Source organism: Castor canadensis, chromosome 1 (genome assembly GCF_047511655.1).
Source record: "Castor canadensis chromosome 1, mCasCan1.hap1v2, whole genome shotgun sequence".
NCBI lineage: Eukaryota > Metazoa > Chordata > Mammalia > Rodentia > Castoridae > Castor > Castor canadensis.
The window spans coordinates 145,832,991-145,860,563 of record NC_133386.1 but is presented as its reverse complement, the minus strand read 5'-3'; the positions used below and the strand labels follow the sequence as shown (position 1 = coordinate 145,860,563).

Genomic DNA, 27,573 nt, shown 5'->3' with positions numbered 1-27,573 from the left:
AACAAAAACACAGTTTTACCACTTTATCTGGGAGGAACAAAGACAAAAAAAAAAGTTACATGCAAGGTAGAATCAAATGGGAGACAATTTCAGTGGGGTCCCCATCTGAAAGGCTCCGTGTCTTGAAGTACTAAAAGGATTTTATTATCATGGATCAGAACCAGTACATGAATTTCATGATGGTACCAAACAGTGTTCAGGCTATATTCAAGTCTTAAATCTGAAGAGAAATCCTAGTGGCAAAATCTGAGGATTTCTTCTAAATCAAATGGCAAGCAGCCACCCATTTCCTTACAGAGGAATATTTTAAGTTTAGCTCTTTGATTCTGAATTGGAATTGATGCTAAAATAGGTTTCTGAAAAAAAATTAAACTATAAACTGTCATATTCCATCCTACTTTATATGAATGAGAGCAGCCTCTAGGATAAACTTGATTATCATAAAAAAGGGCAAAATCTTATTTCTGTTTCTAGAGAATAGAAGATTTAAAAGAAAATACTCCCAAACCACGTTCATATTTCTAAAACAATATAGTACATGCTATTCCTCTGGCTATCACTCAAGAAAATATTTTCATTTTAAACAAAGTTGCTTCCTGTGTCTCTTTTCCTAAAATCTCTTATTAAAAACTGTTTTTTACATTCAGTGGTTTAGATCTGGCTGTTTAGCCTTAAACTCACCTTTATACATCATCTACATCTTGGAGAGGCATTGTCTCAATGACAAAGGTGAAATTAACAGTAATATGGAAAGCAAAATGGCAGCACTAACTAGTACAGATGTATGCAAGCACGAGCTGTCCTTTCACTTTCAAAAAAAAGTCTTTCTTTTACAGAAGAGAAAAAGGACATATACGGAGGCTATGTGATTTGTTCCATATCGCACATGTAAGTAAAGACAATTCGTTAGACCTCAGAGCCCATGGATTTAATCATCACACTATGTTATTTCTCTACTGTTAAGGGAATAAAGCATCCAAACAATGGAAAGACAGTGACCCTAGGCCTAGTAATCTGTAAGCCTTCGATAAGGCTAGAGATGAATAAAGACTTCCAACTACATTATGGAGTCTGAAGAGAGCCTTTTTGCAACTGCTAGGCTAGGTGAGAGGCATAGTGAATAAATTCTACAGAATTAGGGGGCATCAGGGAATAGTGACTTAAGAATCCAGGCTTCGGTATTGGTTGAACCATGGTTCTAATCCTAATGTGGGTGCTTATAACATATGACTTTGTTACTTAATTGCAAGTTTCCGCTAGATAAAAGGAAAATAACAGTATCTATCTCAAAGTTATAAACTATAATTTAAAAATGCATTTATACTTTGCAGATCATATTTGATACATGGTAAATTCTAACAGTGTTAACTATTACTTTTATGGACTGTGGAGACTAAGCAGAGCTCAGGAACTAACTTCAGCACAGTGTTTTCCCATATTCATGTCTCTGATACTAAATGGACATCGAAAAGTTTCAGGTTCCTTGGCTAATTAGTACCATCCCTGCCAAGAAAGGCTAATTGGGCAGCTCTTGCTTTACATTCGGAAAAAAAGGGAGCATTACTGACCGAGCCGATGATGTTGGCTCTGTGACTTGGCGTTGAACACGGATGCCATGGGCACAGTTCTCTTGGAGCCCTGGCTGGGTAGAGAGGGGAATGTCGGGGGAGGTGTGGCTGATCTTCATGGAGGAATCAAGACAGGGCGTGGGTGGGTCTAGGAAGTCCTCACTGTTCTCCTGCTCATTGGTCTCTGTGTCTGTGTAGTTAAGAGGCTCCTGGTTGTTGTCTTTGCTACCAGAGAACAGGCCTCGTTCTCGCCATGGAACCCAGCAGAGTTTCCAAGACACGAAGAGAGACACACCAAAGAGGGCAAGACCACAGGCAGTGACCACGAGGGTTAGCAGGCTCACTGAGATATCTGCAAAGAAGCAAAGATAAAGGTCAATATGATTGTTCCTCCCATGTCCACCCACTGCACAGGGCAGGCAGAATGACCATCTTACCCATTCATCCCAAAGGAACTGACTGTGGAAGGTCAGGCTGGGAGAAACTGGATCACCCGATTCAGTGGCAGTGGCAATGACAACGACAATTCGGACACAAACTAGAAGGCCAGTGAGCAAAAGCAGAGAGGAGCTAACATAACACGCAGGCCATGTTTAGAAACAGCAAGAAACAGTACATGTTCAGGGAGACCAGGAATACCCTGCAAGTCTAATGAAACTCTATCTTATAGGCAGCACAAAACACTAATGTTTTCTGAGCAGGGAATTTTCAATTGTCCTTAAAAATTACTCTACCATCTCAAAGAGCTCCCATCCCACCTACAGTAGAGTTAGAGTGACTCAACCTGAACACATTTCTGGCACTACTACTTTAAAGTACATACCTATGTGTCCTTACCATGCTCCACCGCACTCAGGACCCCCAAGGACTCTTCCTATGTTTGCCTCTACTGTCCACCATTAATATTTACATTGCTTTCACCAAAGTTTTATGCATGTCCACTATGTGTCAGAGAGTGTGCTTGGTTTTGGAGATACAATGGAAGCATAACTGACTTTATACTTTCATTGATTCATATTCTAGAAAATAAAACACTAATTTATTTCTTACAGTTTCAACTATTCACAGCAATGCCAACATTTTATGATCTGTGACAATCTGTATTCCTACTGGGGCCTGTAGGACCCTCCTGCCAATCTACTTATACTGAGTCAAACTGACCAACTACCATCCATGTGCTTTTTAGCATGACTCTGAAGGCCCTTGTTATGGAATGATAACACTGTTTCTTCATGAAAAACTGCTCTTAAGCCAGGCATGGTGGTATACACAAGCTACTTTGGTGTAGGAAGGTCACAAGTTCAAGGTCAGCCTGGCAAAGTTAGTGAGACCCTATCTCAAAAACAAAATAAAACAAAAGGGCTGGAGGCTACCTCAAGTATTTGCCTAGTATATACAAGGTCCTGAGTTTATTCCCTAGTACCACCCCTCTAAAAAAATTTGCTCTTGAGAGAAAGCCAGTTGCCAGGTTAGTAATGGATGTAATAGATCTATCCTATGCCTCTCAACAGATCTTTGCCCATGTAGTAAAGCAATATTACATCTTTATTTGAAAACAGTGGGGTTTCAGTTTCAACATAGGTCTTTAAATCCTTTGTAAATCCTATTGAAATGGAATAAGCAATGGAAATCAAGGAAGGGTATCATCAACCCATCACTGAACCAATAACTTTAAGGAATTTCTGGACTGTTTTAAGAAAAACAATCACTGCTGAGTTTTTAACCCTGACAAATGAAGGGACACTGAATACAATAAAAACAAAAATTCCCAGGTAAAGGAGTGGTGTAGGTGGAAACAAAGCAAAAAACCACTAAAACCACACTTCATGGAACTGCTGCAACATGGTGTGTGGGGGAACATGGTTTTTCCCCAGGCTCTACTTGGCTCTGACAGCTCACATAGTGGAGTAGAAACTTTATTGGTCCATAATAGGTGGTAGTGCTGGAGGCACAAGGAAGGAGACGCTCTCCCAGTTAATCCAGTTGCCATAGCAAACTTTAATCCTCACCTCCTCTGAATCTAAACACAAAACAGGCTCCACACAATGGTGAAGTCCTTTGACACATTCTGTAATCCAAAAGGAGGCAAACCTCCTTCCTTTCAAACTATTAATTATTACAGCTTTGTCCTGACACATATAAGGCTAGAAACCACCTTCAAAGTTTGGAGGAAGGGTACACTAGGAGGCAGTGGGATTTAGGAGTATAAGGCCATAACTGCATTATTATTTACTAATAATTTTTCACTCTACCCTGTCACAGTGCTTCTGATAAATCCCAACCTTCTGAGTTAGTCCTGGACATGTGACTTGCTCTAGGCAATGGAAGATGGGCCACTGTGGCCTAGCCCACCTCACACCAGAGGACTACTGAGCTGTGACCTAATGCATGAGAACAGAAGCTCAGATTAGGGCTGATCTTCAGCCTGGGTACCATAAAAAGACTTGGGCACAGGTCCAAAGTCCAGAATGAATAATAAAACTTAAACCTGACCACAGCCTAATGCAGGGCTGCAGATGACCTACAGATCCATGAGCAAAACCTAAATATTTGGTGTTTTAAGTCACTAAAGTGTTGAAAGGATTTGTTGCCATGGCAAAAAAAAAGCTAACATATATATGACCATATAAATTACTGTGTAAAGTTGGAATGCTTTTAAGAGAAAGCAGGGAGCCGGGTGCTAGTGGCATGCACCTGTAATCCTAGCTCAGGAGGCAGAGATCAGGAAGATCGCGGTTTGAAGTTAGCCCAGGCAAATAGTTTGTGAGACCCTATCTTGAAAAAACCCATCACAAAAAAGGGGCTGGTGGAGAGGTGTAGAACACCTTGTTGAACTCAAGGTGTAGGCCCTGAGTTCAAACCCTAATATCACCAAAAAAAAGAAAAGAAAACAGGGGGTTATATTAATAACTAAATGGGGATAAGATAGTTAACCTAAGTTTGTCCAGGGTAAACTATGACATAAGGTCTCCCTGGACATAAGAATCCCAGATGAGCACTGAAATCATCACTTTAGTACAACATGAGTGCTCAGGATTCAACATGGCATAGACAATATGCCACATAACTTGAAAACTTGGCCCACTTTTACTAGTAGCCATAGGACCTTCTGACCCAGTGCAAGAAAAATCCCATCTTGTTAACTAACACATACATTCAAAAAATAGTGTGTTCACACGTCCAATTATGGGGGAATCATGAAATCAGAGATGTTGTCCATCTCAAGACTGAGTGCTAAGCATCTCAAAGAATACCTGGCACATTGTAGTCATTCAATTAATGATGAAGCTTGCTGTTAGACTGGCTCAAGTGGTAGAGTGCCTGCCCAGCAAGCTTGAAGCCCTGAGTTCAAGGCCCAGTGCTACTGAGAGAAAGAGAAAGAGAAAGAGAGAGAGAGAGAGAGAGAGAGAGAGAGAGAGAGAGAGAGAGAGAGAGAATATACATGATGAAACTTATCCAAGGAGCTCTGTACCCATCAGCTATGTCAACCTTAAAATATGGTTGTATAGGTTGTGGCCTGTAAACTGAGGGTGAGGCAGGCGGAGGTGCTAGTCACATTCATAGTCTTATAGTTTTTTGTGCATGTAGTCATTACAAAACAATTAGTGTGCACCAGGAAATACCTCCCAGGAGAAAGAAATGATGGCCTAGACTTCCACACTAGTCACGAAGTTTAATCCTCTGGATTTCATTGTGTACCTTAGACACTATTTTTGTGCTTTTTGCTCTTTTTTCATAAAGAAGTACAACTCACTAAGACCATACTTCACTCCTCAAACCCATGACCTCAGCAGAGAGAGTGGAAAAGTCAGACTAGACTCAGAAAATAGTTTATTTAGAGGGAGAGAACTTATTTCTTAAATTAGGTGGTAGATATTTGGTCATTAGTTTTATTATTAATCATTAAGTGATATGTATTCATTATGTATAACTCTGGTGTTTAAAATACAGTGATAATAAAAAATTGTTTTTCTAAAGAATAGGGAAAGCATAATTGGTCCTTTTGTCCAAGGCTCAAGAAAATAGATGGTAATTAGGGGATGAAAGAAGGCAGGTGGCACAACAGTTCTGATCCAGGTCTCTGGAGGCGCTGTTGCTTTGGAGGATGACTGTGCATGCAACTTTACCAAGGGCTGTGTGGAATCCATCTTTCCCAAGCAGGAGACATGCAGTGCAATGGCTGCACTTATGCCTTGGTCCTAGCACATGATATACTATAGCATCGTTCCTACACACCAGACCCAACACTCTGCGACACCTCTAGACTCAGTGACATTCCAGCTAGACAAGTATAATTTGGGAGGATCTCTGCAAATATAAAGGAATGGATTTGTTTTGGAATAGCAACTACTATTGGCTAATGAATAAAAAGCTTAAATGTGCATACACTGCATATGGACTGAAGAACAATAGTTGTCTCCCTATATTGTGAAAGGCCAGAAAGAACACATGCCTGGACAATAAAAGAAAATCCATGGGACAAATAGGAAAATCAGCAGCACAAAAGAGGCTCACTAAGCTGAGCCATCAGAACAAATGGCCCATGACATGAAACAAATTAGTGAGAGAGGCAAATTGTACTGAGATTTATAAAACAGCAACTTAGATTAAGAAGTATGACTGCAGCAGTAACCAGAAACAGACACCCTTGAGATTCCAGCTGATCTAGACATAAAATAACACAATTGCAGTAACAAAAGAAAAATTCAAAAGAAGTCAAGTCAAGGAAGTCAACTGAATGGGAACCAAACTAAAACAAGAACAATAGCAAACACAAAAACTTGGGACTTTCAAGTAAAAGATGGGAGATGTACAGTACTCATTTAAGAGGTCTAATATTTAAAGTTTTCAAAGATTAGGACAGAGAAAATGAGGGTAAAAATCATCAACAGGAAAACATTCCTTAAATTCCCTAGAATTGAAGGATAAGTTGATAGATGTCCACTGGGCACCTATAATAAAATAGTATTACCTCAGATGTATTATTGTAAAATTTTAAAACATAAAGAGAAAATCATAAAATTAAGAAATAAAACAGTAAAAACACAAAGAAGTTAAGACTATGTCAAAATTATTAAAAACTGTAATTTTTAAATAATTAAAAGTTTTTTTAATTATAAAAAAACTCCATCCACCTTAGAATTTTCTACCCAAATATACTATCAATGAAGCATGAAGATTCCAAAAGCCATTTTTAGATCTGCAAGAAGTCAGGTAAGTTACTTCCCACACATTTATGATGGGAAGCCACTTAAGGAAGTGAAAATGAGACAGGATATTCAGGAAAATTGCACTCAACTCAGAAGACTAGTAAAATAAAGTTCCCAGCATGGGTACTGAGTATCCAGCTCAAAAAGGAGCCAGTCCACCCTGGAGCAGTTCATGATTAAGCATGTATAAGACATGTAACCATGTATAAGATAGGAAAATTTGAACTGGATATTTAATGATACTACAGATTTATTATTAATAACTTTGAAGTATGATAGCTGCTTATGGTTATATTTTACATATAAATATTGAAATATTCAAATGATATGTTTGGAATGTTCCTCAAATTATAGGTAAACACGCTGGCAATGAGCTGATGATTATTGATACTGAGTTTTGAGTATGTGGAGTTTATTGTATTATTCTATTTACTTTGAATTTTCTAATGGAATATAAAAATAAAACATGCTTTGGTAGAGGGAAAATGTTGATCCCTGACTCCAGCCTTAGACATTTTTATTTAATAAGTCTTTGGTTATGTCCAGAATATTAGTTTTTAAATAATTTTTATTATGATGTTATTGCTGTACTAGGGATACAATGTGACACTGACAAAAGTTCTCACAATATATCATAGTTGAATTCACCACCTCCATCACTCTCCTTTACCCTCCTTCCCCCTGTTCCTGGAATAATTTCAACAGAATCTCCATTTTTAATAAGCATCTCAAATTTCAGATGAATCTGAGCAAGATGGCTTACAGATAACATTGAGTAAATCTACTCAAGTATGTGTGTGTGTGTGTGTGTGTGTGTGTATGAGTGTGTGTGTTTAGAACATAAGATGCTGTCTTGACCACAGGACAATTGTGTCTTTAGGGGCTAACACAAATAACACTGGGAAATTTTGTTAGGAAATCAGACCATGAAGAAGTTGAGGATATCACATGATGCCTTGCAGGGAGAGTGGTAATGTAATTAGACAGAGAAAACAGACAAGACCAGACATCTCTGATGATGATATGTTAAGTATTCCAGGAAACTAAAGCAGTGAGGAAATACTATGTTAGAATAACCCTTAGAGATCGATCACCCAGCATATTTCATGTGAGAATTCCCTCATCTGAGCTATCTCATGTGACTGCAAAGCCCTCATTTGATATTTCATTTTCTGAATTTTTAAGCTTTATTCAATGAACATATATTACATTTACAATTTTAAAAGATAATATTGCTGATAATAAAACTACTCTAGAAATAAAATCTATTCAAACAAGAGTGAAGATGAAAAGGAAAAGGAGATGAGGGAGGAGGAGAACTGTCAAATTCAAACACCCAAGCATTCTGGAGGTTCCCAGTGAAGAACTTAACTCCACGTTACATCAGTAGGCTAGAGGATAGCTTCTGAATGCTGACCCTGAAGCATCTTGTATAAAAAAAAATGCAAAGGCTTGAGGTTAAAATTAGATACTTTGTTATTAAAATGACTGAACTTGAGTTGTCTGGGAAATGCAATATTGCAGAGACATTTCTGTGTAATTACACTGTAGGCTGCATAGCACAGTAGTTATGAATAGTTAAGATCTGCATCCTACCATTAACTGTGTAACATTAAATTTCTTTGTACCTTGATTTGTCAGAATAACATTGGGATCATAATGGTCTCTATCTCTTGGGGTTGTACTTAGGTACTGGTACTCAGTAATATGTTACTGTTTTTCGTAATGTGTCTCAGGGTCATGTTGTTCCACATCTAGATTGCTTCTCATTGCCAATAAGTGATCACCTTGGTTACTAAATAGTGAAGCCTCCTACAGATTTATGAAACAGACTGTCATAAAACAGTATCAGGTACTCAACTGGTGCTTAATGAACTGAATTGCTGAGGACAAGAGAAGGAGCTCCCATTGCACAACTGATATTTGCAAAGAACTAAACCAGGGGTATAAATTAAATAAAACGAATTTTTTCCCTCAAGAAACTACTCATCAAGAGAATTTCAGTAGAGATATTCCCAATTCACAGAGTATACTATAGCCCAGAACTCAGGGGTACATAACCAAACCCGGGATTCAAAGGCCTCCCAAAAGACTAACACAGAAACTGGTATCAAAAAGTATGAGTGTTGCCGTAACAGATATCTAAACATGTGGAAGCAGTTTTGGACTGGGTAATAGGCAGAGACTGGAAGAATGTTGAGATGGGTGCTTAAAAAGGCCTATACTGAATGGAACAGAAATGGTGATTCTGATGAGAACTCAAAAACAGGAGAACTGATGGAAGCCCCAGTCTTCTCAGAGAATTCCCAAGTAATCATGAATAGATTGTCGGTAGAAATATGGATGGTGAAGACTATTTTGATGAGGCCTCAGATGGCAATAAGGAATAAGTTATTGGAAAGTGAAGGAAAGACAATCCTTGTTATGCGGTGATAATGAACTTAGCTGAATTGTTCTACAGTTTTGTGTGAAAAGACCTTGTGAGCAACAAAACTGGATATTTAGCTAAAGTTATTTGTAAGCAAAATGTTGAAAGTGTGGCTTTTCCTGGCTGGTAAGAGTAAAATTAGAAGAGAGAGAAATCACGTAAAGATAAATTTATTGAGCAAAAAGGAACTTGAATTTAAAGAGTTGGAAAATTCTCAGCTTATGCATCTTGCAAAAAATGAGAAAGCATGTTAGGGAGAGTTCACAAACAGAGCACCTAAGCAAACCTTTGATAAAGAAATTAATATGGGTGGAAACCACAGACTTTTAACCATCCACTCCAATTGGAAAACCGACAGTTTGAATAGAAAAGGAGGAAATGGGATGGAATGAAGGAGGGCCATCAGATTTGGATATTATAGTGTAAGACCACAGAGCTATTAAGAGAGAATATAACTTATTCTTCAAAACAGGGGAAGAAAAAAACCTAAAGAAGATTCAAAGATCATCAGACTTACCTCCTTGGTTTCAAAAGGAAAGGGTAGCTATAGCCTTTCTTTCAATAGGCCAGATGGCTTCTACCCAGAAGAGTAGGGGCTGGCTAGACATATGGGTATAGGGCCACCTGGGAGAATCTCAGAGCACAACTTATGCTTGGCAGAGCTGGAGAAGAAGGTTCAGAGTCCCATGTGTCCAGGAGGGACCAATGCCCCAGTGTGATTGTAAAGCAAGAACTCAGTCCAAAGGACCCCAGGGGAGGAGTATTGAGTCAAAAAAGCATTTTTTTGAGTCTTGAGATATCATGGAGCTTGACATGTGATTTGGACTTACTTGGGACTTGTCACTCCTTTCTTCTTTTTTCTTTTTTTCCTTTTTGGAATAGGAATATCTATCCTATTCTTGTTCTGGCTTCACCGTTGTCCTAGAGTAATGTTTGACTATGGCTGAAGCTACTTCTTAGTATAATAGCCATGGTCCCCAGCAACAACCCCAACAAGGACTCTCCCAGTTCTAGAGGTTAGCCAGAGGCTTCATTTACACTTCACTATAATTATGGTTTTATGCTCACACCTTCCCTCAAGTCTCCATCCTGGTTCTGAGGACAACTTATTAGGTAAACCACTTCCTAGTTAGTGACTTTTCCCATTTCTTCAAAAACTCCATAATTATATACATATCCTTAACATACTCATAAACCTATCCATAAAGGTGCCTAGGAGCCAAGAGTTCAGTGCACTTAACTGTTGGTCAAGCTACCCCCAGCTTCCTTTGGAGGTATACTACTGGTTGTTAATCACTTCTGCTTTCACAAAATCTAGCTTTTGCTTAAATAAATCTTCTCTGTTAAAACTTTCTCTGTGTGTTCACCTTTGAATTCTTTCTTTGGTGAGACCAATGACAGGACATTCATCTCCCCTGACACCATCATTGAATTTTAGAAGCATTTAACTGGTATGATTTCACAGATTCACAACTGTAAGAGAAATTTGTCTCAGGATGAAATCTTGAGTTCCATTCACATCTGATTTTGATGATACTTAGAAGAAATTTTGGATTTTAGACTTTAGAGTTAATTCTGAAACAGGTTAGACCTTTTGGGGCATAACAGGTATATTTCGCAATGAAAAGGATATGGATTTTAGGGGGCTGGGAGTATATATGGTGCCCAGACTAAACAGTTTTGTCCCCTCAGTGTGATGGTATTAGGCAGTAGGGTGTTTTGGAAATGATAGGACTACTACCCTTATGAAAAAGATCCCTGAGAGTTCTTTCTTCCTTTTTGCCATAAGATGGCCATCTGTGAGCCAATCCTTCACCAGATATCAAATCTACTGTCACCTTGGTCTAGGACCAAGAACTGTGGAAAATTAATTTCTGTTGTTTATAAGCCAGGCAGTCTGTGGTACTCTGTTATAGCAGCCTGGACTGATGAGGAGTGAGTCAGATCCTACCTATAACCACTACTCATATACCAAGACCAAACTCATGTTATCTGAATGTGATTAAAAGACTTCATCAAGATCAAGGGATATCCAAAGCTTCTGTTTATGACCATGCATGTTGCATAGGGTGCCACTTGCTCAACTGTACATAGTAGTCTGGAAAGTGCTGGAGTATTCCAAAGGACCCAGTAGGCCCAGCTTTGTGCCATTTCTATTTTGTGACCAGGGTAAGTAATCATCTAACTATAGTCTTCCTCATCTATACTGGACATGGCTTTCCTACTCTGTGGCTCTTATAAAACTGCCAAATGACCTTGGGTTCACAGAAATGTGTGTATCTAGGGCTAACATCATTATAATAATTCCTACTAGTGACCAGTCAGAGTGCTACTTAGCTGGAGGCTACAATTTAGGGCCATTTCTTCTTTTTTATTTTTGCAGTGGACATGAGGTTCTCTTAGCACTGGTTCATGGTGAAAATTGCAAGGATTAAGGGATACTAATGTGGGCCTCTAGGGTCCATACCATTATTAAGATATTGAGTCAGGTAAACAGAACACACAGTTGCCTTAACTCTTAAAAAAAAAAGAGCCAGTTTAATGAATTAGAACACGTGAACTGGCAAATGGCATCAATTGGATTTTTCCGTGACTAACATGAAGGAATGACTATAACAGGACTGTCTCTTACCTACAGATCCTCTCCTCAGAAGGCTGCCCTGATGATTCTGCCTCTGTAACTAAAGAGCTGGCCTAAAATTAGTGTTGAGAGAACACTTTCTGTTGCACCTTCTATTTGCAAAGTGCTGTCTCATGGGTGTGACCAATCCCTCTTCACACCAGCATTATCACCTCTGTTTCAGACAAATGGAGCAGTGGCTGCTGTGAGGGTGTGCAGGAGCTGAAGCCAGACACACTCAAAGCTGAAAGTCAGCTCATATTCATAATCCCTCACCTACAAACCCTGTGACACCTAAGCCCTTGCGGTCTCCCTGAACAGGAAGATTCGGGAATCATGATCAGGTTTGCTACTGTGCCAAAAATTATTTAGTTGGGGAGAACAACCTACTTTAAAAGAATGTTTTACCACTCAGTTGGAAATGCTTGTGAAATCTACAATGTTTTTTTGTGTCATTAGATTCTGCTTTGTGTCAAGTAAATGGAAACACTCAGATGTGCTAGGATTCTTGTGAAATAATAAAAAAATTGGATGTGCAGATGATTGTAGAAAATGGGGGAAGTCTGCATGAAAAGAACACTTTGAAACATAACTCAGGAATATACGGGAACTGGGGACAGGCACCAAAAACCTTCCTTGGTGCACCCACAGGAAATGATGCCCCTTCCAGGGCTGTGTGGAGTTTCACGGGGATGGGAATTGGAAACTGGAGAGCTAGTGTTCAGGTGCTACCCACTTGAGATTATGGTCTACCTGCAATATCTTGTGGGCCACCTCTCACCTCCACAATGGAAGGAGAAATTCTTCCTTGCCTGGCTATGCACCAGCATCTGTATAAAAGCTTATGACAGTGCTTTCATATTGTTTATTGACATTCTTTTAAAACCTAACATTGCTGGCAATGGCCCATTAATTCACACCTCCCACGGGATCCTTCCCAAACTATTTTCAGTTGGAGTCCTTTACTAGGCAAGATCTGGTCTTGCTTTGGTTCAATTTATGTTTAAATCTCCTATCTATCCTGTGAAACAAGATGAAAAAGTTGCTGACAACCACCTTTGTGAACCAGTATTTAGAAAAATCTTATGAAACAATGTACAAAGTGGAAATACTTCCTCCTATTTCTGACTTGCATGAGGAGTGACTTTTCCCTAATTGACTCTAGTAACTTCCATCACAACTTCTATATTCAAAGGGGAAATGAATGAATTGATTAGTAAGCTCAGGCTCAGTCGGACCTCCTCTTTCTATTCGATATCCTCCTGTCTGCATAGGACATGGTGTGGTATTAGGAAGTTTGTTTTTACTCTGGACCACAGAATCAGGCAAACTTTCCCTCTTGTTCCTTCCTTAGGCACAGATGGACACTATAGGACAGGGTCTTGACCCTTAGACGTGTGTCCAGGCTGAGAGCAGACTGCACATGTACTCTCTGCTGGCTGGGCCTAGGCAGAGTACTCTCATGCTTCTGTTGGTATGAAGGGAGTTATATGGGAGGATTCTTCTTTCAGAGCACAAAATTTGAGTAAGAGACAAAATATACGAGGAAATGACCAGGAGACTGAGTACAGATTTGTTTTAAACAAGCTGAAACACTCCAGAGAGTCTGCTAATATTTCGTGAAAGAGGAAGTCTTAGGGAGCTATGGTGGACAATGGCCCAAAAAAATTTTTTTATATATGAATACCTATAGGATGTTCAGGTTCCAGGCGCTTAATTATGATTTTATTATTCCAAACAATATTTTCACTTTCAAATTAGAAATTAAAAAAATCTATTCTCCAATAACTCAGCAATCATATATGATACCCTTTATAATCAAAGACCCTTTTCTAACATGTGATTAAAACTGAAATTATGTCCTACATTTGCATTTTAAATCTTTCAGTAAAGAAAGGTGGAAGTTCCATTCACTACCCCAAATCCACTCTCCTCCACTATCTTTTCTGCTTTAGGCCATTTGAACCCATATGAAATATAACACAGGGCTCCCTTGCCTTTTGTTCCTATCAAGTTCAGCCAATAGAGGGCCTTAGTGGAAAATCAGAAGACAGGAGGAAAGGGCAGTTAAGATATTTATTCTCCCAACTGTTTCCTGCTAAGTCACTATGTTGCATGTGCTCCTCTATTGAAAGCTACAGATCCTTTTCTGAGTTCATTGCTCCTTATGGGTAGTGATCTCGCCCTTCTGGTTTTGAAGGACACTGTCCTTTGCTGGTTCCTTGCATCCTGACCATATCTTTGCAAAAGGTCCTTGTTTTAAGCACTCCTCAAATTACCTAGTTTGACTGTGTCACCTACTTATGCTGGGACCCAAATTAATTCATCATAGAAAAGGTTGCTTTCTATTCTGGGTCCTACATCTAATAATCTAAAGAACCTTGGAAAACCTGTGCTCTTATCTGGGACTGGGAGTCCTAATATACAAAATGAGATCTGGTAAGATAGAAGGGCCTTCCAGATCTCATATTCTCAAATGAAATGAAGAATTCTATATGAAGTGAAAAATTCTGTCTGTGAAGTATCTTCTACAACCCAGCATGATGTCTGGCACAAAAGAGGCACTACATGTTTGATAAGTGATAAAATTCTAAACTATGTATCATTTCTATTTTATAGCCATTCTTTACTCCACTAAAATATGTGCTTAAGGAAAACATATGCCAAAGAAACTCTGTACTTAAGTATGTATAGAACTAGTATTAAGACTGCTTGTTCACTGTGATTGAAAATCATATATTGCACTCTTTTCTGAACATTGGAGACTCAGTGGAGGCAGTGCAGCAGAAGTAGCATGGGCCCTGGAGGCAGGTATTGGCTACTGAATCAACTTCACAGTCCACTGCATTGAGCTGTCTATTGTGAAAACTATGTTACTGGGAATATAGTGATCTATCCAGAGTATGCCAGAGAAGTAACATCTTCGGAAGAAGCTCTCTGAGCCAGCTGATGTCTCCAAATAGTCTTGCTCCTACAGCCAAGACCAACTCTGAAGAACCTCCCCTGAGAAACACTCCCAAGTCACAAGGTTGCTTAGAGTCAGAACACAAAGGATTCTCATTCATACTCTTCCTTACATTTTCCCTTCTCTGTCTGATTTGAATGCTGGTTCATGGCTAAAAGCACAGACACTGATCCAACTTTACTAGTGTGGATCCAACCCTTTACTACTATGGGTCATTATAACCCAAGTCCAAATGTACCATCAAGTTATGGATCTCCTGTGCTAAAATACTATGGGTCAGTCTTAGACTATTGGTAAGGAGTTAAAAGCATGAGCTCTTGTGTATTGTATTTAACTATCAACTTTCCACAAATTACATGATTTGAAGTCCTTTTGGCAAATATTTCATGCTACTGAAATGAAAGCAGTTTCTTTTAAATCACTAATTTTCCTCAGTAGTCATGCATAGAAAGTGGCATTTACTTCTCATCAGAATGATTACTAATGCTGGTATATGACCAACAAATGTAGCAGTTGTTCCAAGGAACATTGATCAGTCAGAAAAGAAAAACTTAAAATTTCAATACATCTTACTCTTGACTCTAACTGGAAGATACAAGGATACCAGTTCTTCTCAACATGTTCTCCTCAGGCCTGTCCTCAGGAGTTCAGAAGTTCTGTATAACAGATAGTAGGAAGATCTATGTCTATGAGCAGGCACTGATGGTCTTCTCTAAGATATTTCTGTATCTCACTTCTTTATTTAAAAAAAAACTAGTTTTTTCACATTTTAAAAAGATGGTAGCAATTTATATAGCATAAATTTTACTATTCTAACCATTTTAAAGTGTACAGTTCAGTGGTATTAAGTATGTTCACATTGTTGTGTTACTATCACCACTCTGCTTACAGAGTTTTTCCACTGTCCTATACTGAAAGTCTGTACCCACTAAACACTGATTCCACATCTCTCACACTCTCCAGCCCCACTGTCTACTTTATGTTTCCATGATAACTCAAGTATTGTGTTTCATTTGAACGAAAATTGGTCACGAGACAAGAGCTTCCCCTTGCAAAAGTACATAGAAAAGAACTGACGCCAGTACTGGCAGGCTTCTGAACAAATGCTGAGTAACAAGAGAGTCTGTGGGCACATCCCAAATGATGCTCTGGAAGCTAACGTGGGGAAGGGGGTATTTTATTATCATTTTCCAGATCCTCTGAGTCAGGATGGAAATGTGCCCTCCTGAGGGTGCACAGAACTTCTCTCATCCTTGTGAGTGAGAGCATCTTGTGTCCCAAGGAGTCTAAGCAGCACTACCATGAGACACTCTCTATATGAAGATGGGATTGTATTAAAAATACCAGAAATGTGAGTACTGGAGAGAGGAATAGTGAAGACTCCAAACAGCAGCAACAGAGGGCAGGGTTCTCATACCTAAGAGAAGAAACTGAGGAACCCATATCACTAGTGGTAGGTCAGGTAGTGAACTATCAGTAAAGCAGGGGTTAGCAGGCAGCCAAGGCAAAGAAAGCAGGAAAAACATTGGGGAAGAAATGTAGCAAGAGTAGCATGGACAAGACAGTATGATAACAGCTATAACAGCTGTAGGCTCAGCTGAAAGACAACAAAGTCAGAAGAAGTGGCTCATTTACATAAGATATTATTCCTCACCATATCCCCAATGGGGAACTTGTAGGAAAACAGAAGACATGATGGGACAGGGGGTCCTTCCTATCCTTTGGCAGGCATAAAATATAATGTAATAAGCCTAGGTACAAAATGCTAAAGTAGCCTAATCTAGTCTCACAAGCAGGTGATATGCTGGAAGATACCTGAGTTACACAATAATAAATTAAATGGAAAAAAAGGTATTGAAATTGTTGGAAAGGATGAGATGGGCATCATCATAATGCATAAAAGAATCAACTAGGTAAGGAGAAGAACTAATGAAAAGTTAGGGTTCTTTTTTGTTTTTTTGCAAGTACATATGTCTGCACGTTTACTAAATAACAATAATATCCATGGACTCTAGTCCCCCTTCAATCCTTCTGCCAAAGTAATCCTTAATGGGATACCATGCTGCCCCCTAACCATTAAGGGTCTGGGGTCTCTCCAAGGGTTTCCCAAGCCCCTAACAGATGATTTCTTACATCCTACCACTGTGATTAATGGAGCATATGAAGACCCTCGAACAACACCACAAAATTAATTCTATGGAATAACTATCTTTGTCATTGCCAGGATGTCATGATGCTTCTTTCTACTGTGAACATATGGAATGCTATATTTCACTTGGAAAATATATTATATCAAAGTGTAAACAACATCATTTTCTTCAGATAGCTTACTAAACACGTAAGAGGGGAATGGGGGGAAAGCACAAGGTTCTTGGCAATTTTTATAATTTACATATCATCTTGGAAATTTCTAGTTCTTTTCTGCTTTATAAATTATCAGGGAGTTTCTAATTTCATTGTCCCAAAATTCGGAAGCAAAAGTTGCAATTAACTGGGTGTTGTGGTTCATGTCTGTAATCCTAACACTCAAGAGGCAAAGGCAGAAGGATCACAAGTTCAAGGCCAGTCTGGGCCACATAGAGAGACCCTGTCTCAAAAAGAAAAAAATATGATTAAGTGTCATCATTATTATGTTAGGAAGAGGAACAGGGATGCAGATTATCTCAAGAGAAAGAAACGATGACCAGGTCACAAGTAAGGAGCACGACCATGACAGAAGCCTCCCCCTTCTAAAACAGGGACTAACTCAACCTCTGCTCAGACCTTTGAACCATTAACAACAGAGACTACTACCACAGTGAGCTGAGAAACTACAGTAAATAATAATTTCTGATTATTACTTAACATTTTGAGAAATTTTCCTGAAAGAAAATTCCTTTGGATTGGTGCTGGTCGTAAAGTTGTGAACCTTTCACTGAAAGACATATAAAAAGAACCCTTAAGCTGTATGTAATCCCGCCTCATGAAGCAGAGGCAGGAGGGTCACATGTTTGAGGCCAGCTTGGGCTACATAGTGAGACCTGAGGGTCACGAATGTAGCTCAATTTTCGAGTGCTTGCAGAGCATACACAAGGCCCTGCATTCAATCCCAGCACCAAAAAAGAAGAGAAAAGAAAAACATTAATTTAATCTGGGTGTTAAAAGAAAAGAGAAACCTACCTGATCTTTAGCTACTAAATTCCTCTAAAAAGGGTATAGGGATACCTTGACCCCTGGAGAGGTGAAAATATAACCCTAAACCTTGACGGTCTGAGTGACTTCATACTGAGTTGTCCTTTTTGTTTCTCAATGCTCATATTTCGTAATTTGGGTGTGGTGGTGAAAGGGTCCTGTAAAGGAAAAGAGTATGGAGAAATAGGGAGAGGGAACAAAATATACTGAGATAAACTTTGCTTTTCAAGACATTAAGAATATAGAGCAAAGAGACAAAAAGCAATAGAGAAGCTAAAAAACCTAAAGGATTACTGTAGGAGGACCCCTAAAGAGAAAAAAAAAATGGAAGGGGAAGAAATTATCATAAAAACAAAACATTTCCCAATGTGAAAGAAAGACACAGACGCCAAGATGAATGAAAAAAAGTGTACATAGCCAGATACTGCTGTGAAATTCCAAAAGTCCAAGACAGAGAAACACCATCATCTAATCTAGAAGTAGACTATCTTTGAACTTCTCTTGCCTAATAAGTGTCAATGCTATCATAAGCAAATTCATTGATAATCATGAAATATCCATGATTGCCACAATTTAACAAGTGAGAAGGGTGAAGTATCTTGCTGGAAGCACTTTTCATCACTGACTTCTAACTCTCCCCATAAGCCTTAAATATTTTAAGTTAAACATTTTAACTTAAAACACTAATTCACCAATCTTTTTATACATGATGAAGAAAAATGCTGTTCTTTGAAATGAGTCTTCTAGCTGTAGTTTGTCATTTTCTTACATCTAAAATACTCGTAATGTGGTTTCTCTTGTTCAACTTACATTTCTTTAAGTATAATAATAAAGGTATTTGTGAAACAACCTGAGAGAATCCTTTTGGTTTTTACCACTGTTTTCTATCTTTCACAGTTGTTCCTCCACAACAAACTCATCAGTATTTAGAAAAAACAACTTGCATTTCTCAAGTCTTACAAAGATTTCAATTCAGTTTTTATAAAAACAATTCTATTTTAGTATTCATACTTCTTCTGTACATGTAGCATTTAATTAGATTACATGATTCCAACAACAAGTTACTACAGAATAAACAAGTTTGGGGACAAAAATAATTGCTTCTTAGTAAGCATTCAGCTTAATTTATAGAAGCAGAAATCAATGGAATAGTAGTGAACTTGCGATCTGTGCACACTCAGTTTGTCATGGTATTTAAAAAAATGTTTTCCAGAATGAATGGAAACCCTGATAGTTCTGGTAAGTCAATATCTGGAAGTTGGCTAAGAAAGCTTCAAATGTACCATCATCATAGTTTGTAGAAATATAATGTTTATAATTAACATGCCTTAATAATAGTCATCCCTGGATATTGGCTTGAGGACACCCCCTTAAACATTAGCTAACAAAATCAATGGGTGAAGTACTATATATCAGATGTTCTATATGTATTTGTATAGAACTTTAAATCATCTTTAGATTACTTATTAAAGTCTGTGTGTGTCCAGAACAGAAACAATTTTTTGCAAATATTTTCTACTTGAGGCTGATTGAATCTGTGCCAGCAGATACAGAATGCCAACTATATAAAGCAATGTAAAAATTTACTATCACAGTATACCAACATAACAGGCAACCAATATACTCATTTTACAAAGTGGAGGAGTCCAGGGATAAAGCTGAGGGTGGACACAAAAGGAAACAGAAATTTAATTTTTTAAAGTTTAAAATGTAAACAATAACAAATTAGAAATGGGAAAATTCCTCATCTTGTTTATATGTGTGTGTGTATGTTGTCTAAATATGGTGAACAAAATTGAAGTATATTATTTATAGTAGGAAAGGACAAAACTGAAGTATATTATTCACAGTATAGAGGAACAAAATTGAAGTACATCATCTATAGCGTGGAGGGAATTACCAAAAACCTAAAATTTTTAAAGGGTAAATACACAGGCTTTGGGAGTGGACCCACAGATACAAATTGAATCTCTCTCCCCTCCCCCCGTCTCTAACACAAGATTTTTTAAAACATTGTATGTATATTACTTGATCATAATTAAAATTGTAAATAAAATATGGAGAAGTTAAATGTAATATTAAAAAAATCATGCTTTAAACCGTTAGCTGAAATATTCCAAATTCTGACCAATAAGGATAACTAAGGGATCAGAGGTGCTGTCTCAGTGGAAATAGCTGCCAGAAAGTACAAAATAGCACCTGCAAAGTTTTTGCTCTCAGAAACTTCCCACTGCACTGCCTATAAGCTGCTACAGGGTTAATGCCCAGATGGCTGCAGAAGGGTCCCTGAGTCTGTGCCTGCTCACAGTGTCCTGGGAGGTACCCTTCTAGGAGGAACTGTAATTAGGTACTGCCTATCCTGGGGCACCACAGAGCTTGCAGCGCCTAGCCTGCCATCTGTCTATCTGCCTGCCTCTGTGAACATACACCTCCATTCTACCTGACCAAAAGATACTTTATTGAAACCCTTGGTCATGGTCCCTTGTTTTGCTCTGACCCAGAATCATGGAATCAGCTGTACATAACACAGATCTACACATAAGCAATTTGGCTTAAAGAGAAAAATTGAAAAATGGCATCCATGCTCAAAGACACAGTCCCTATCTCCTTCCAGTCAAAAGATTATTTGGTTTTACTTTATGTTTTCTATAATATGAAAAAAATTCCTTATTCATTTTTTAAATATAAAATGTCATTATAATATTAGAAGAGAATCTTACTTACCCCAATTACAAATCAGTCAACTCAAAAATAATTTTTACTTGAAGTAATATTTGAGGACCTGTAGGAGACATTGTGTGACTGAAATAGAGCCAAGTTGCTGGGGCACAGCCAATGTACACAACAGGAAAGAACAATTAGCAACTTCAGGCAATTTTGTGTTTATATTCATTCAGCAAGCAAAGTTCTCTATAAGTAGGTCCCTGTGCCATAATTACAATGGTCAGTACAGAAAATAGTGATAGAGACCAGGTTCCTACATTAGGAAATTCAAACACATTTCAGAAAATGTTCTTAGGGAGCATAATAAAGTTGTTTAACAATTTGCTTGCAAGCATAGCAGTGCAAAAACAGGAAGAAAGAGACTAAGATTGTGCCCTAGAGGTATATTACTTATTCCATGACTATCCAAATATTCTATCAAAGAAAAATACTCTATGAAACTGTTTTTAATGAGAATTTTCATAAAAAGTGTATCAAATCCTAATAGCTTTGCATGTGGCAGGGAGCTTCAAGCTTTCAGCTAGAATCTTACTGTATTCAGAAGGGCTTGTGGAGAGAATAAAGGTATCAGAAACAGTTTTTGCTGAAATCAGGACAGAATGCAACACAAGAGAGGTACCTTTCCATATGAGACTATCTATTGATGCAAAATGCAGAGTTGGCAAAGAGCTTGAGTCATAATCTCCCAGACATGACAGAGGAAATCTGTTCTATTGGATCTGACCTTGTCTGTTTAGGAACTCTTCTGCACTCATGCCCAAGTGTGGAACACGTTTGTTTGATCTGTTATTGCTATCCTCTGATTTAGAAGGGTGCATTTTTATGTAAATGTGCCTAAATATTATATCTGTACTCCTGCATAAAAGCAGGAACATAACCCTGTCACATATCTGTGAGTTCAGACAACTCGCCTTTATTTAGTAATTAGCCAGAGCCAGATCTCAGAAGCTTGTAACAGCCAATTATTAAATTTCAGAAATTTTTAAAGCTGGTTAAAGACAGCCAATACTAAAAATTACATTACATAAACACATAATTAAATAAATTATATTAGAAACATATATAAAAATTACCACCAAATGATCATTTCCTACTCATTTTACTATTCTCTATGCTTTCAGAGTCATTTACACCTCAAATATCTGTGTGTTAGAAATAGTAGATAATGACAGGCCACCTTGCATCTCTCCCCAACTCTGCATACAGCAATATCATTTTGGTAGCTTGAAACTGTCCACATTGAAAGCATTAATAGCACTAAAATTTCAAACACCATAAATCAGGATTTAATTTATTATTTTATTGATATATTATGAAAGTGATATCTTACTAAAGTCTTACAAAAGCAAAAGAAAAATTTAAGAACCCAAAGGGAAAGTCTGCCATGTCTGCAGTCATTACATTGTAAAAAGCACAAAAATTTGAGGATATTTTTTTCCAGGACTCAAAAACTATCATCTAATTCAACAAAAAAACCTAGGTATATTATTGGCAAATAAGTGAAGTTCTAACATGTCATTTCACTTTCACCTTGCTAGCATAAATGAAGCTATTAACCAATATGTATGTTGAACCTACACTCCTTTGTACGTTGCAACCAAGGGTTGCTATGGACACAAAGGTTTGACAAAAATCAAGGCAATAATTCTGTAGGAATCAATTATAATGTAATCAATAAAACTCAATGTGTATTTTATTATGAATTGTCCTGCACATGCCTTATATTAATAACATTCGTAATAAACGTATGTGCACGTATTTATCCACACATTTTTATTCTAGACAACTGGTTATTACACATGTATTTGTATGCCACTGTCCTCAATCCAGGCAGTGTGAAATTGACTTTCCACATAACTGTACACAACTAAGTTTCTTTTATATGCTCTTTAGGGGTAATTTGTGATTGGGTTTCTTTTTTTATAATTTGCTTTTTTGGGTGATACTGGGGTTTGAACTCTGGACCTTGGACTTGCTAGGCAGGCACTCTACTCCTTAAGCCACTCCAACAGCCCTGCTTTTACATGCCCTTTAAGTCAAGTCTTTAACTAATAGAAAATCCAGTTTTAGTGCTCAAAAGATTTGCCTCATCAGTCTTGCTTTTTCAGCATAAATGGTTGTCACCAGATGGCAACAGGGTTGGATTTGACCCTAGGCAGTTAGATGTAGAGGAAGATCAGAAATTTCTGAGTCATAACCATATGCAAAAATGCATCTACTTACTACTTATGAAACAACCGAAGAATCTCCCATACTTCGCATTCTGGGTTACTTTCTTCACAGAAAATAATTTTATCTTTGAAACAATAGTTATGAAATTTACATGTACTTGATAATTGTCTGGGAAGCATGCTAAAAGTAGAGATTCCTGAGCTATACCTCCAGAGATCCAAACTCTGGATGAGGTCCAGGAATCTACATTTAAATAAATGTCCCCAAGTATCTCTGAAGGCGAAAGTTGGCTCATGGTTCACAATTTGAGAAACGTAGTATTAAGGGACACTCTGAAAATAAACATGACAGCTTACTAAGCTCCCCACTGCTTTCTTAAGCAGACTCTGACTCCATCAAGCTGGCCATCAGGAAGTATTTTCCTGCCTCTCTGGCTTTTCTGTTGATCTGGCATTTCACCCTACCCTTCCTTCCCCCCAACAACGTTCCACTGTCCCCAGCTTAAAGGGGGAGGATTTGCTGATTATCATAAACAACCTAATGAAAAATCTTTGCTGAAGTCAGAGATACTTTACCAACAAAGGAAGCACAAGAGGCTTACTATGACTTGGTTTTAATAAACTAGCTCTGGAGCACCTTTTCTAAATGCTCACAAACCATCTGCTAAGTTGGCTTAAGAGTTTGCCAGGAATGGACACCAAGTTCACAGTCTTGAATTTGTAGATTTCATGTTTCTTTCACTGTGAGGACTGGGCCATGTGCCCAATTCTATCTACTGGCTTTGCTGTCTCTATTGGATGTCTTCTGGCATCTGTTACCATTATTCCCTCTTCCCAGGCAGGGAAATATCTTCCTTTTCCTTTTTTGTGGACATAACATTTCTGATTATTCTTTGGATATCTATAAAACATCAATTCATTCTGGCCATCAGCATTCCTGAAAATATCTCCATAGTCTAAGCCTCCTGAAAGTTCCTAGACATATACTTGCAGGCTCCTTTGTTTATGTACCTCTAAACCTTTCCATTTGTGCTTATCAGTACTAGTTTTCAAGATAAAGGGTTCTCCACTTGTAAAGAGTTAGAATGGGAGAATCTAAAAGATATTTTATGATTTTGTTTCCTATATTATAAAACACAAGTTCAGCTGTATCTACCCAAATTAAATCAAGAATAATATCAAGTGAAATCTGATAATGAACTACCTTCTATAAAACAGATATCAATGTTGTTGTCCTGATTGCAGTGGGACAATAAGGACTCCAGGACAATCTTGCAAAAACTTAGGGCTCTGTAAAGGAAAAATTTTTAAAAACACTGTGCAGCACAAGGGAGGAGTGAGGATAGGTAAGACACCTAAAAAATTAGCTAGCATTTGTTGCCCTTAACGCAGAGAAACTAAAGCAGATACCTTAAAAGCAACTGAGGCCAATAGGAAAAGGGGACCAGGAACTAGAGAAAAGGTGAGATCAAAAAGAATTAACATAGAAGGTAACACACACGCACAGGAAATCAATGTGAGTCAATGTCCTGTATAGCTATCCTTATCTCAACCAGCAAAAACCCTTGTTCCTTTCTATTATTGCTTATACTCTCTCTACAACAAAATTAGAAATAAGGGCAAAATAGTTTCTGCTGGATATTGAGGGGGTAGGGGGGAGAGGGAGGGGGCGGAGTGGGTGGTAAGGGAGGGGGTGGGGGCAGGGAGGAGAAATGACCCAAGCCCTGTATGCACATATGAATAATAAAATAAAATAAAATAAACACTGTGCAGATTAAATACCTCAGGCTTTTCGCTGCCATTTAACTAGTGAAAACGTTCTTCACTTTTAACAAGTTTAAGCATCACTGGAACTGTGCCTTTCCCAGTGAATCTTTACATGCCACTGTGACAGAACTGTTCAACTGAAAACATTCTGAGCACAATTTCCAACAAGTTGATGATAAAGTTCTGCAACAGAAACATTTGTTTTCACATCGAGAACTCAAATCCAGCATGTACTTTGGGGGAAGGGGATCATTTACTTTCAACTAAACATACACTAATCTTTAAGAAACTACCCACTACATCATGTTGCCTATATACCTTACACAATTCATGCTATTATAACAACACAATCATTTTACTACTACAAATAAAGCCCTTTTGAGAAAACCCTATGGATTCATAAGAAAAAGAAACCAATGGATGTAATTGCCCATGGTCCTTCTTCCCCCTGCTCTTTTTCTCTTTTTAGTTATTGCTAAATTGACTTCTGAACTTACTAGGACAATGAGGAAAGTAAGACCTTCTGACAATGGAAACATAATGTTCTGTAGCATACAGCCTTAATGAATTCTCATTCTGTGGATTATACTAATATCTTTCAGGTTTGGGAAATGCAATTCTGTGCTATACCTTGATGATAACGACTAGAATTCAGCCAAAAACATCCATCTAAACATGTCATCCATTCATCTTTCATCTATTCAGACATTTATCAAGTCCCTATTATATTTCAAGAATTGAGATAGATGAGAACAGAAAGAACAACAATACATAGTCCTTTCCCTCAATGAGTTTTTGGTCTAATGAAGGAGGCAGATATATGGACAGATGAAAGAATCCACCAGAAATGAGAAAGCGGAGAGCAAAGAGAAACACTGTAGGCTAAAGGGACAATCTGGAAGCAAGAAACTTTGTAGCAAAACTCTACTGTTAGTATAAAGCAAGGGATGGCATCTCATGCAACCTGATCAGCCTCATATATGCCATATGAAAGAGCTTGAACTGGAATCCTGCTGCTGACTGGAACCACTGAAAAGTTTACAGTGAAAAGCAGCAGAGTCATGTCTATCCATTGAGGGTAGAGTTAAGTGCTTAAAGACAGAAGTAGGAAGCACACCAGGTGATGAAATAATACAGGGAAAGGAAATAGGGCTGTAGTGATAGGAATGGAGATGGGAAAGAGAGTTGAGAAAAAAATTACAAAGTAAAACTGGTAGAAATTAGTGTTTTATGTGCACAGTCAGGGTTGGTAGTGATGGTAATGGAAGTTTCTAGAATAACCCCAGCTTTCTAATTTGAATGAGTGAGTGTGGGATAGAGCTACCCATCAATATAAAAGGGCAGAAGTCAGTCTGCAGTGGGGAAAATGCCTAATTCATTCACTTAATATTTGGGCATCAGAAATTACTTCAGGTATTTATATTATATAAATTCTAATATATGTATTCTGAAGAAGTCAGGGCAGAAAAGGCATATAAGGGGCCTTTCTAAGATTGTGTTCATTGAGCAGAGAGGCTGAATGAACTGAGGAATGAGCCATGAGGGATTTATGAGAGAATAGTTCAGGCAGAAAAACAACAGCAGGTGTTGCTATCGGCCAGTTTTGGCCATGTTGAATTTGAGGTCACTATCTGGGTAGAGTGTTCTAAGAGGAGGTTAAATATGTAAGTCTGAAGCTCATCAGAGTCCAGGCTAGAATATGGATTTGGGATTATCAGCATGCCAGAGGTTCATAAATTCTTGAGATTGGAGAGGGAAACTTGGGGTAAAACGTTCAAGTGAGGGAAGCAGTAGGACAAGCTCTGTGAGGTAAGAAACATCAATGTGGGGTGAGTAGAAAGAAGAAACTCATGGAGGAGAAAAAGAAGAATGGGATTCAGTGTTACAAAATTCAAGAGAATAGAGCAGTGATCACCATTTTAAAGGCAGCAGTATTCCAACAACTGAAATGTGCCCAGTGGGATTAGCAATTAGTCACTCATGAATGTAGTTGGAGCAGCCTCAGAGGAGGGGCAGGTGTGGGAATTGGATTATAGTAGTTTAAAGAAGGTGGAGGAGGAGGAAACTCATCAAGTGTAAGGTATCTTATGAGCAGTGTGAGAGCAGAGAGAAAACCCACACTAGCAAAGTCCAGAGTCTGGAAGGTCAGGAAGTATAAGTTGGAGCAGTGCTGGCAGGCAAGGGACACACAGGTATTGAAGTCGAGATCATGCTCACTCGGCTAGACAGCTGTGTGCAGCCCTGGATCCTAGGTACTAATTCTAACCAGTGACTGAACATCCCTGAATAAGGATAGCAAAGCTAGGTCACTCAGCATTTCTCATTTAAATGGATTGTAAGAAACTTCAGGAAGCTTTCCCAAAATATGTATGAGGGACTGAACGCGATGTAAATCAAAACATAAGGAATGATGTTTGTTGATGTAGGAGCTGGTCATGGAAAATTCCTCATTCCTCCATCCATATCATAGAAGAACATCAGGCCCAAAGTTCAAGGTCATGTTCTGCTTCATGTATCAAGGTGGGCGAGGTGGGTAAAGAAAGGGAAATCCTGAGAAGTTATGGGGATGCCAGCTCAGATGAATGGGGAGAAACTAATCAAGTAAACCAATATCACAAAAAAAAAAAAAGATGAAGCTAACAGAGTTCTGAGCAAAGAATAAATAATCATGGCAGGTATGAATTACAGAAACATGGATTTAAACAATACATATTGAAATATCAGAATGAAGGGTCTTTACTGGAGGCAAAAGAGAAGTCAGAGTCTAACTGATCAAAGGCAGTTTTACATAGCACAAGAGGTAATAAACTTATCCTGGAACTTACCTGAAAGGGCATACAAGCCAGAAATAAAAAGACAACAAGAATTTTTAGATAAACCCAACAATAGCAAAGCCATGGTTATTTCTTAGAGAACTCTCCAATCTTAGAGATTGAGTTTAGGTAGGTG

General features: G+C 38.2%; 1 protein-coding gene across 2 annotated transcripts in view; it reads right to left on the bottom strand.

Moving 5' to 3' along the window:
* Nucleotides 1–27,573, bottom strand: part of Syt9 (synaptotagmin 9) — a 176,664-nt gene that overhangs the window by 127,387 nt on the left and 21,704 nt on the right. For both annotated transcript variants that reach the window (XR_012451083.1, XM_074084869.1), the window contains exon 2: nt 1,569–1,920. Coding sequence is in view for 1 of the 2 variants with exons in the window: in XM_074084869.1 (XP_073940970.1) it covers nt 1,569–1,920 (352 nt within the window). In the remaining variant the exon portion in view is untranslated. The remainder of the gene's footprint in view (nt 1–1,568; nt 1,921–27,573) is intronic.